Source organism: Gallinula chloropus, assembly GCF_964237585.1.
Source record: "Gallinula chloropus genome assembly, chromosome: 2".
Taxonomy (NCBI): Eukaryota; Metazoa; Chordata; class Aves; order Gruiformes; family Rallidae; genus Gallinula; species Gallinula chloropus.
This window is the reverse complement of record NC_140086.1, coordinates 153,147,826-153,160,351: the sequence shown is the minus strand read 5'-3', so window position 1 is coordinate 153,160,351 and position 12,526 is coordinate 153,147,826. Positions and strand designations below refer to the sequence as shown.

The following is a 12,526-nucleotide window of genomic DNA, read 5'->3' as shown; positions in this document are numbered from 1 at the left end:
CTATTTTTCAAGTATTTGTGGTGGGTTATCTCCAGTCATCAGTGAAGCAACACACAGCCAGTCAGTCCTTTCTCAGTGATGCAGGGGAAAGAACTGGAAGAGAAAGCACTTGCCATCTCCCCCAAATCTACTTTCTCTCATTTTTTATTGCCGAGTATGCTGTTGGATGGCACATAAAATCCCTTTGGTCAGTTGGGGTTGGCTGTCTTGGCTGTGACCCTCCCAACTTCTTGGTCATCCCCTACTCACGAGGGAAATAGAACAGGGAAGATAAAACCTTGACACCACGGAAGTGCTGCTCAGCAACAGCCAAAACACTGGTGTTTTATCAACACTGTTTCAGTCAACAGATCCAAAACATGGGACCATATGGGCTGCTATGAAGAGAAGGAATTTCATTCCAACCAGATCTATTATAACATTTTAGTATAAATGGAATTTTTCCACTTAATAGTAATTGATCTGGTTTTGATGCCACTAGTGTCACACTTTACAGCAACTTACATCTCTAACTTTAGAACGAACAGGAGAACTTCTGGGAAGATGAATTCCATGATGCATGAAGTCCTGGATGCAGTTATGTTCAAGAATCTATAGTAAAAACACAGACATACAACTGTTAACACACAGTAAAACAATAAAAGCTACTGTAGACTGTGCAGCAATTGATTTTTTTTCTCTGAAACAAACAATTGAAAATAGTCTTTAATATTATTTTTTGCTTGGCTTCTGTGTGCTTAAATTCATTGTCAAAATTTCAGAATACACAATTAATCAGATCCTCAGAAGCAAATTTGGATTTAAAAAAAAAAAATAAGAAAGCAGCATATCCACATGGTAAGTAAGAATTAGTTGGTATTTGAAATCTGACTGTAGCATTGAATATCTAAGCTATGAAATATATAGATTTGCACATACCGAATAAAAGCTTCAGTAACTCAAATAACTATTGTATTTACAAAAAAAACATTGCACATATGCATGGTTGAGTGAACCATAATATCAGCAGCTGAATTAAAAACGTTCGAATGCAACCAAACTGGTCAGCGGGCAAACACTCAAAACATGACATGCTCTTATTCCTTGAAAACGATGAAGAGGCCATTTCCATTGCAAAAAAAATCCTTAAGGCTTGCCTAGGAACCTTTCCAAGGGTAAAAGGTCATGTATCTTCTCCACCTCGATATTCCAAACTATCCAAATGAAATTTCAAGCATTGTATTACCTCTACAAATTCTCCTGACACCTTCTTCCAGGCCCTGAAGTAAACTTCTGAAATGTGTTCCATCAGGGATCTGTATTAACACATGGGAAACACTTTCAAATAAGTATCCTAACCGTATCTATGTACAATTCATAAAAGTAATAACATGAAGTTTTTGTAGGTACCAATATTATTCTTGCATTATTTACAGAAGCAGCAAATACCTTGCAAGTCTACACTTTTAATTACAGAAAACCAAAGTTTATTGTTAATGAATGAACCCAAGCACTATTAAAAACCACAAGAAATCTCTCTTATGGTTGAAAAGTCAAAACATTAGCACAAATATTTCATCATTTATCTCACAATGAACACCTTACATTCTTTTTAAAGATGTACAGGTATGTATTATTCTAACTGAAAGCACTAGAAAACCTCTTATTTTAATATGAGGAACTACTTCTGTAATATTTCACTGAATAATCAAAGGGAAAACAAATCCACATTTTTCATCTATCAGTCAAGTTCTCAGGCTATGATCCTGCATGTCAGTTCTATGTAGAGACATTCCACTAAGAATCTTGCCAATTTAAATTAAAGGTTGCTCATTGGAAAAACCAAAATCTTACAGAAGCCGAACTGGTTCTGCAATTCTCCCACAAATAGTGCAAGTAATGCAACACAGTACATATTAGTTACTTGCTATAGCTAATGCTAAATAAGGACTTTACTATGCCTAGAATTGTACACATAGGCTTGGGAAGAGGAATTATTAAATGAAGTTGTTGAAACAATACTGAATTTATAGTCAGCATATTTGAAGATCTCTGGATTCTGGTATATTTTACCAATATACTAGGTGTTTTAGGGTGTGAGACAAACAAGATTTTAACCAAGATCTTAACAAGCATTAAGAACTAACTGCGATGCATACCTTGGAAAATACTGTAATTGATTTTTAACAGTTCCATGTATCATTTTAATGAAGTTTACATTCCAGCTGAACAAAAAACTCAAGAATCTTCTTCCCTGTTAGGACGGGAAAAGAGAACGAAAAAAGGGAAGTTCAAAAGAAATTACATCCTTAACTTTAAAAAGCATAAATAAGATTGTTGCAAGAAAAAATATCTTAACTTTAAAACATAATTCAAACAATAATGTTATTTATACTGAAAACAAAACAAATAAACATGTGGATTACATATCTGCTTGCAATGTTTTTCAATGTCCATTCTGTTTTGGTGTGACCTCAAATAACATTCCATAAGAAAGGAATGTGCAACTCAGGACCTTCATCAAGGCCATCAGAGCTCTGTCAAGTTGTAACGTCATACCAGGGTGACAGTGCAGGTACAAATAAAATAGCATCACAACTCTGTCAGCATTGCATATGGAAACTTTTTTGAACAGAGTACAGTTAGGCCACTGAGGACAATAAGTGTTCTGATTAGCAAGGACAACTCGTTTCCTATTGCCTCATGAAAGGTAAAATTGCAAACCTCCTGGGGCTGCTTTAAATCACAAATAGAAAAAAAACCAACAAAAACTATTCAGGTTTTTCCCTAAATTAGTTTTTTAGCAAGTTAGAAATGGTGATGACGAAATCTGATGAATTTTTGCAAGAAAAGGCAGTGGAGGGCCATGGATGGATGAAATAAGGCCTTGTTTTTCTGGAATCACCAGGAATTCAAGCCTTGCATAGTATCTGTAGAGACAGTCTCATTCTGGCTCAGCTTGCAGATGAAGTAAAGGCATTCAGCTTCTGAGACTTTGAAAAGTTTGATCATACATAAGGGTGAGTCAGACAGTTATGAGAATCCATTGTACCTGTCAACTTTTTAGCCAAAAATAAATCAGGAAAATTAATAAGGAGATGCAATATGCACAATGGCAGAAGTTGAAAAGGTACACTGAACAATTAGCAGAGGTTCAAAGCCACTTCCATCAAGAGCTCATCTCATCTTCTACAACCCCAGCAGCAAGACAGATGAAGTCATAAAGCAGATTTCTGCAGATAAACCAATTCTTTTTTGACTTAAATTTCAACAGATTGACCCTGATCCTGAAAATGATAGTATGTGCCTCTAATTTAATCTGCTCTTTGTGATCAATGGATCTGAAACAATTACTGTTTATCAACATTCTCGGCAGCATGAAAGGTAAAGTGATGATAGGTGAATAAGATTGCAAACTTGTCATCTTGGGGTTAATGTATTGAGTGTTGAGCACAACTTTGATATTTGGGTACACATACAGAAGATCAGCAAGGAAGAAGAGGGCAGAACAGGCCTACTTCTAAAACACAGTAATACCTGCTCTGCAGAGCTCTCCAGCTGTTTGATTGAAAACCCCACCTGAACAAGAATGTTCTTATAAATCACCCAGAGATATAAATTCAGAGGATCACTCCACTAACCCAGCTGGAAAATGAGCCTCTGAGAATTATTACCCTGTACTGAATAGCAGAGTCAGGGAAGGCAGAAAAACGGAACTCCCTGATCTTGCAATGAAGTATAAATGTGCAATTCTGTATCAGCTCAGTCTGACCTAGAACCAGGATACTGTATTCACAGAATCACAGAAGAGTTTGGGCTAGAAGGAACCTGAAAGCCCAACTAGTCCCAACCCCTGCCATAGGCAGGGACACACTCCACTAGCCCAGGGTGCCCAAGGCCCATCCAGCCTGGCCTTAAACACTGCCAGGGAGGGGGCAGCCACAGCTTCTCTGGGCAGCCTGTGCCAGGGCCTCACCAGCCTCACAGGGAAGAAGTTTTTCCTAATCTAAATCTACTGTCCTTCAGGTTAAGGCCATTACCCCTTATCCTATCACTACACACCCTTGTAATTGCACATGCCCATTCCTGACCCTTTCTTTCATCCTTTCATATCCAGGCAGTTAACCTCACAGAAAAATAACCTTACCAGGAAAAAACAAAAATATCATTTATCTCCTTAAATCAGCCCATGACACAGCCACTTGTGCATTCATACTGTGGAGAGGAAACAGGAATGCTAACCCGTGGCAATACAGGATCATTGCATCTTGAGTTCCATCAGCTTAAGCTGCTATAAAGCTACATTCTGGGATGTGCACTCTAAACACAGTCAGGTATACCTTTCTCAGGAACCATGGAACAAGCCTGCAGACCCTAAAGGGAGTGTTATCCCAAATACACAGGAGTTCAGTTTTGTCTCAGGACAATTAATGCACATGTTGATATTTGGTATGACTGAGTATTTTAGAAACAGACACAGAATGTAAGAAAAAGAGCCAGGAGAGATACTGGGGGCATGTTAGACTTGTTGCTACTAGAAATCTACACCATTAGGAAATGAGCCAGGCAAGGAAATGAGAGAACAAATGAGGTGGGCTGTCACTCCCTAGACCTATACTTGCTCAGGATGCAACATCCCAACCAGAAGGGCTTGCAACAACAGTACAATACTTTTATAGCAACAAGAAAATGGTTTGAATACTTTGAATTTCCAGACACTTCATCTCCTGTCTGCAGAGCGATTACTGTTATGGATCTATCCTGGCAGTTCACACACTGAATTTGGATTTTAGCTCACAAACCAAGACATCTAAATTCAGATATTTATGTCCCTAAGATGTTAATCACCTGGAGAGTGACTCAGGTAATTAGCTGCTTATTAACTGCTTTATGAAGCTGAATTGTTCTCCTCCCCTTCCCACCTCTCACATTGCCTTAGTGCACCACAATTTCAGTCAAAACTAAAACATCTTAAAATACAATGTGTAAGTAACAATAAAAAAAATAAATCTTAGCATCAGGTACCCAAAACCTTATTTGTCAAAAGTTTCACCTAATCCACTCCCTACATCACTTTTTAAACCCCATATGCCCATAGTGGCACAATCATACAGCAAGCTCAGCGCTCATTTTATGACAGAAGTTCATATAGTCCATGAATATATATATGTATGTATTTTAAACAGGCAAGGAGCAGTTAGAATGTAAAGCTAATGTCAGGTTGTCTTGTCACCTAACCTGGAAAAAAAAAAAAAGCTTGGATACTACAGTCTTGGTGAATATTATAAACCACAATACAGCAATTCTTCACTGAGAGAATTATAGGTAGTCAAATAACAATTCTCACTTTGCTGTAAGGTTGGGTTCTTCTTATGCTACTTTTAAAACAGACTATGGCAATGCAATCTTCTAAATTGAATCATTTAGAAGGGAAATTATTTTGCTACAGTTAACTGTCTCAAATAAAAGAAAAAGTACTTTAAAAGAAAAGAATTATACCAGAGGATGGTTTTAAGTATTGAAGGACACGTATTGGAAGCAAAACACTTGGTTCTTATTATCTCAGAATACAAGAACTTCAGTGATGATTTAGACATGGACTTCTAAATTTAAGTCAGAAATGAGAATAAAGGTTTTCAAATGAAACGGAAATATCAACCATTTATAGCCTGGAGTCAGAGCTGATTTGTCTTATATTGCTGCCTAGTGTACTGTAAAAAAAGACTTAATGCCAAGCCATTAAAAGTAACCTAAGACCACTCATATAAAATCACAGTAAGATAAAAATTTACTTACCTCTTCTTTTTTAATGTGTTTTACACTCATAAAACACTGAAGCAACAAGTCCTTGACTTCATTACTTGTCTCTGAATCATAATCAAAACAGAGCAACGCCTGGTGTAGATTCCATAGGCGAATTATATCTGCACTCTGACAGGAAAAAGCAACCCTGCATTTTAATGAAGTAGGTAAAACTTTATGGTAAAGAAGCATTAACTAACTAAACTAATGAATTTGAAATGCCTTTTTTACAGGTAGAAGATTTTCAGATTATAAAGTTATGTAAATTTACTTTCACCACATCATTGAGAATATTTACAAAAAGATGTGAAACTGCAGAAATACTGACTTGCAACAACTGAATACATGCTGAAGTACAGTAAGCAAGCTGGTAATACATGCAAACAGATGAAAACTCTATTATTCCACTTCTGAATTTTATAAAATGAAAGCAGTTAACAGGGAAAGATAGAAATAAGAAGATATTTATTAGTTTAGTGGAAAAGATGGATGCCACATGACTCTTACATAACTTACACTTTTAAAAAAAAAGAATTTCAGTTGATTAATAGAGGAATGAGAAAAAGTATTTGTAGAGAGAGATACAGAGTAACCAAAAAAGAAGCCTTTACAAGTAGCAGGACATAGTACTTAAAATCTGAACTAAGAGTTAATTGCTATTTAAATCTTAGTTATTGTACTTTTTAAATGAGTAAAGAGTTAAAAAAATTCTAAAAGAAGGCAGTTCTCTTTGAAATTGATGCCAAAAATCTTTAAAGTTTGCTCTAGAGAAGGCAACATTTTAATATGTTGTATATGCAGCGACACCAAAACTTCTTTGCAACCAACACGTATCCTAACTTTCATAAACTGAGAAGCATTAGGACATGAAAAACAAGTTAACTTCAAATAAAAGGTATTTTGGAGGGATAATCTTTTTTTTTTGAATATTCAGTATTAACTTAAAAGGGCAATGTAACTTCAACATACCACAGCAGCTTTATTCAGGCTTTTTCTTAGGAGAATAACAAAGAGAGTCCTCCCTAGCTGGTCTTTCCCTTTGAGTCCTTTCTCCCACCACATTTCACAAACGCGCTGGATAGCACCTTGTAGATTTTTTTCAGATTCAGGTATTGCAGGAAAAATACCTACAACAGTAATAAAGTAATTATTTCCTGCAACAAACCATGTTATTCCTGTAAAAGAATAGTTTGTTAATGTGTGCGTGTATATACATTTATATACACACACAGTATATCTCACACAACATCAACCAGCTCTTGCCATGTTTACAGACCCTAATGCCTTAACCTCACTGTGAGTGTTTAGGCAGCTTTGTTAAACCTAAGTTTCTGGCCAAGTTTTTGGATCAGTAACAATGATCTTAAGTTTCGCCTTAAAAATACTATAAGCCACAGAATACAGAATGTTGTATATCTTTGGGTGAACATTTGAAGAAAGAAAACTATTTAAGTTCCAAATTTTAGACTCTAACTTATTTTGAAGTAAATGCTCCTGTAATTTTGTCTTATTAATAAGAACTTGTATCAGTACCATCTCTGTTCCTACAGATTCTGTTCCATAGACTAGTCCAGTCAAAGGAAAAGTCTCATATACTCATCCACTAAAAAAAAGAGCAGTATAATGCTGTATTCTGTAAAAGATAAGTACATACCATTTAATACAAAAGCACATTCCAGAAGAGCTTTGTAGTTCTCAGTTTCTTCCACCACAGGTATGGAAGCAGTAACTACAGCTGTCACTCCTTGGATCACAGCTACAGCTTGCTTCTGAAAGAAAACAATGTTGAGGAAAGAGTTCTGCAGTTTAGTTTATACTCAGAAGAAAATTATGACAAGAAATGACCCTTAGCAAGAGAATTAAGCTGAGTAGTTATTTTGCTTCAATGAGGAGTATACTGGCATCCAAAACCTATCACATAAGAAGAGGCAAAAGCCTAGATTCTAAAGTCCATCTGTTTCCAAAGTTGGAAATTGCCTTTCAGCCCCAGTTAGTATATAACTCGTAACTGTACATACATTTCTGTTCCTCCACCAAAAACTTCATCTGCAACAAAACCACTCAGGCATATATCAGAACAAAGAAGACTTCAACTGGCAGGGTCCTATGCAACTCAAAAACGTGTAGATCTGGTGACTTTAGATCCAGGTACATGATTACATAGGCTATAACAGATTTTCCACAACCCTCTAGGTCTCCCTAATGATTTTCCCACTGCACTTCTCTTTCTTCCAAAATTAAATAAGCTTTTCCCCTAATACCCTCAAGACTATGTGAGCTACAGTACAGAAGGCAGTATACAAGAATCTGAGTCAGAAAAAAATTTTATAAGCTAAATTTGTAGGAGGGGCATTCAAATCTAGATTCCATGATTTTCATTCAATAAAATGACATAATAAACCAGGTAGTGATTTTCTTATAGTATATGCCAGACACTTACAGAACATGAGAGATCGACATTTGTTTACTAAAATAAGACAGAAAAGGTCTACTCAATGCTAGTGAAAAGTCCTATCTCTCATTATTAAAATTATCAGCAGATCTAATCTTTTATAGTGTAGACCAAACCTAGGTTCAGCTCAGCCCAAGCACGATAGTTAAGAGGTCAGTAAGAATGGGGCAGGTAGATAACATTTGGAACTGATCTCCTTTGATAACCTCAGCGTGCTCTCAGATGCTATGAAAATATTTTCTTTCTCAGAAAATAAGATGTATCATATTTTTATTTAACAAGATTTTTACCATTTCTGGAACTCTGTCAACTTCCATGTCATCGTTACTTTCAGCATCTTTCATCCTCTGCCACGTTTCCACAGGGCTCTCCATCAAAGTCTCTGTCAGTAGCTGTGTCAGCCTCTGCCATAGTATTTCTTTTTGCTTTCTTGGCAATTCTTGAAGCAGTTCGTTCAAGTCAAAATAATTAACTGTATTTTTCTGTGAATGGTCAAAAGATAACACATAAGTCCACATGAGGGAAGTGGCTTATATTTAATCATATTACCTAAAATTAACACTTGTTTTACATTAAAAATTAATTTCTATTCCTCTGCAGTTATAGATCTTTCTAGAAGTTCTATTTCTTGGGGGGGGGGGGGGGGGGGGGGGAAGCACAAGAAATTCTTGCAGCTTAACTCTTTATCATGAAACAAGAGTGCTTTTTTAAGACTTTAGCCCTTGATAGCAACTCTACTGAATGTTAAATTATGTCCCCGTAACATCAACTTCTATCCCTCATGTTTTCCAAATGTTTTGTTCCCAATGGAGACAATCCCACACCCGTAGCTCAGAATTGCACAGAATTGAAGGCCCTGATCATATCTTTGCTACCTTAAATATAGGCTGATGACGGCTTTGGAAGAAAATCCTTATGTAAGGACTAGAAACACAAGTCAGTATAGCCATAAGGACAGCACTACAGATTTTGGAGTTCTATCTGCATAGAACACGGCCCTGTACACCACACTATTTTACACTCCACATCCTCTCATCTAACCTAACTCCTGAGCACATCAATCCCACGCTTCCTTCTTTAGTTCTGCTGAATGAGAAGCCCCTACTAGTCCTTCACTAAGGGACTGATTTGAACTAGATCCTCAGAAGAACCTTGCTAGAAGACTTTAAAGGCCCTGTTAGCATCAAAAAAGGGTCTACAACCTGCCAGGAAAGGCAATAGACCAAGAAAAAATGAGAAGAAAAGAACAGAGAAATAGTACCTATCATTTCTGAGATGTAATTTGCAATACTGCAGTGAAGGTTTACCAAATCAAAACTTTGAAGGAAAGAGGGAGAATGTCCATGATCTTTACATAAATATATTTTTAGTTTGCAGAGACACTATAAAAGGGGAATCAAAAAGGAAAAAAAAGCTGAAGGGAAAAAGTAAATTAGAAAATAACAAAAGCACAGAAGTATTAGAAGGTTCCCAGAGGGTATGAGAAGATAGATCTTGTTACATATTTATAGAAGAATTTCTCCCCTGTTCTGCAGCTGAAAACAAATACCATAAACCAAAGGCCACACAGGGAGCTCTGCAGCCCTCTACTTCAAATCCAAAAACCAGGATATTAAGATCATACTGTTTTGAACAAAAACATAATTAGACCACAGATTTCTGATCTTTCTTTGGGGTGATACGAGATAGAATTACTTCAAAACTTATGAAAGAAAAGGATGTCACTGAATGGTTGTCATGTCATAGAACACATTAGGTTGGAAAGGACATTTTAAGGTCATCTAGTCCAAACGCCCTGCAGAAAGCAGCAAAACCATTAACTAGAGGAGGTTGCTCAGAGCTTCATCAAGCCTGACCTTGAATCCATGATTCCTATTTTTCTGTTAAAGTAATAATATATTTCCTTGAATTGGAACAGGATTTAGTGGAAAAATTTACCAGCCCCTGACAAAGACTTCAGTGAACAGCACCACAACATGGTAGTATTTCGAAAAAGACTACAAAGAAAGAAAAGTGAAAAACTGCAGGCAAACTTTGGAGGTAAATTAGCAAACCCCTGTAATTTTAGAAGATGTGAATGAAACAAAACACTGAGAGAAAAGGAAACTTAAAGGAGGTGTAGAAATGAGATACATTGAAAGAAGTAGTGATGATAAAAACAGATTTTTAAAAAAAAAAGTTAAAATGGCAAATCTTGAGGCTAGAGCACAAAATAGGTAGAAATATAGCAGGGCATAATTATAATATGAAAACTAAGAAAAGCAGTGATGTTCTAACCATGCTTTCCTCTCCTTTCTACCTTTATACATTCAGTGCTAAAGGGTAGAGTATACCACCACGGCCTCCGCCAGAAAAACTGTCAAGAATTATTCAAGGGAGATTCTAACATGAGAATCCTCATCTTAAAATAAGCCACGGTCAAACACCCTCCATCACTGAAGGTTTGAAAAGGAAATTAAAAAGTCTCTTAGACAATCACAAAGTACTCAGGATATTAATGTGCCATAAAACCAGTTTTAATCTCTATACTCATTGTAGCCAGTGATATAGTTTCCAGAGGCACTGGCAACAGCTGAAAACTGTTGCAACTCAACTCTTGTGTAGTGGTGATGAAACAAAATAAAAGGATGAAAAAAAAAATTAATCCAAACAGACCAAAATATGTTACAATAGATCATGGCACGAAGATGGCAGATACATGGCCAAATTAATCAAAAGGGAAACCCTGCAAGTGCCATGTAATCTTCAAGAATAGTTTCTTGTTAAAGTGTTTAGATTTGGGGAAAAATGGGAAGGGGACTTCAAGCAAAGGCAATCCATTAATGAGGCCATCATCTGTAATTACATACAGGAGCACAAATAAAAAAGCTCGTAAACTTCTTCAAAAAAGAGATTCAATGATGTTTGGGAGACAAACATCCCTAAGCTTATTATATAGAAAATAACCCCTAGGATAGAAATCATAGGTTTAATACATCTGCTACATCAGCAAATTAGTTCATCCCTCTGTGGACACAAAGGTCAACCAATACACTTATTTTATCCTGATGCAGGTAATATTGGGAAAATACTGATTAGAAAGCTTAAACTTATCTGACAACACCATTTACTAAGGCTAGCAAAGATGTTTTTAGAATAAATGATGTGTATCTTAATACTAGACAAATTGAAGCTTAGTGGAAAATACCACAGTGCAAATTATGAAAATGAACTTTTAATTAGCAGATTTCAGTGGATTTGTTTTGCTCTTCCTCCTGCTTTTGTTCCTGCTCCCACTTTTAGGGAAGTGATCATTACCCCGTACTGATGAGGCCGCACCTTGAGTCCTGTGTCCAGTTTTGGGCCCCTCACTGCTGGTGCATGTCCAGAGAAGGGGAAGGAAGCTGGGACACAAGTCTGACAGGGAGTGGCTGAGGGAACTGGTGTTGTTTAGCTTAGAGAGAAGGAGGCTGAGGGGAGACCTGATCACTCTCTACCTAAAAGGAGGTTGCAGCCAGGTGGGGGTTGGTCTCTTCTCCCAAGTAACCAGCGATAGGATGACAGGAAATGGCCTGAGTTGTGCCAGGGGAGCTTTGGATTGGCTACTGGGAAAAACTTATTTACTGAAAGGGTTATCAATCACTGGATCAGGATGCCCAGGGAAGTGGTTAAGATGCCACTTAAAAGATAAGTGGATGTGGCACTTGGGGACATGGTTTGGTGGTAGATTTGGCAGTGCTGGAGTAGCAATTTGACTTGATAATCTTAAAGGTCTTTTCCCACCTAAACAATTCTGATTCTAATTACGTACAGACTGAAGAATAAGCAAAAGGCCTAAACTATCAAATGCACAAGTAGTAATTAAATATGCCTCTGTGTTTGTACATTAGCTCATACTGATTGCACAGCAATAAACTCAGAAGTTGAAATTTCAAAAACAATGCTACATCAAATGTGTACCTTTTCTATAGTATTATCATGGTACTAATTCATTAAAAATGTAAACTGTAAATGCAAGAACATGTTAACAAATTATTTGGTTTACAAATAGGAAAGTTTCACCTTCTACAACTTATCCAGCTATGTTCCACTACGCATCATTTGAATGTATTTTCTACAGCAATTACCCTAGTACATCTGCAGGTACCAGACAGAGTTTCTGTCCCCAAGTCAGAAAATTTCTACAATAATAAGAGACCAGATATTGTTAGCCATGCACTTGTATTGTGGCTTACTTACAGGATTCTGAGTATAATGCAAGAAGTCTTCAATCGACTCTTTAGACACAACTTGTAGAAATGCTTCACGTTTCAT

At 36.7% G+C, this 12,526-nt stretch overlaps 1 protein-coding gene across 1 annotated transcript in view; it reads right to left on the bottom strand.

The window, feature by feature from the left end:
- NCAPG2 (non-SMC condensin II complex subunit G2) overlaps positions 1-12,526 on the bottom strand; it is a gene marked incomplete at its 5' end in the record, with an annotated part of 44,355 nt that extends 31,829 nt beyond the window's left edge. Inside the window, 8 exons of the mRNA XM_084279968.1 lie at positions 505-591; positions 1,226-1,295; positions 2,139-2,233; positions 5,776-5,910; positions 6,751-6,908; positions 7,436-7,550; positions 8,524-8,715; positions 12,452-12,526. Coding sequence (XP_084136094.1) covers positions 505-591; positions 1,226-1,295; positions 2,139-2,233; positions 5,776-5,910; positions 6,751-6,908; positions 7,436-7,550; positions 8,524-8,715; positions 12,452-12,526 — 927 coding nt within the window. The remainder of the gene's footprint in view (positions 1-504; positions 592-1,225; positions 1,296-2,138; positions 2,234-5,775; positions 5,911-6,750; positions 6,909-7,435; positions 7,551-8,523; positions 8,716-12,451) is intronic.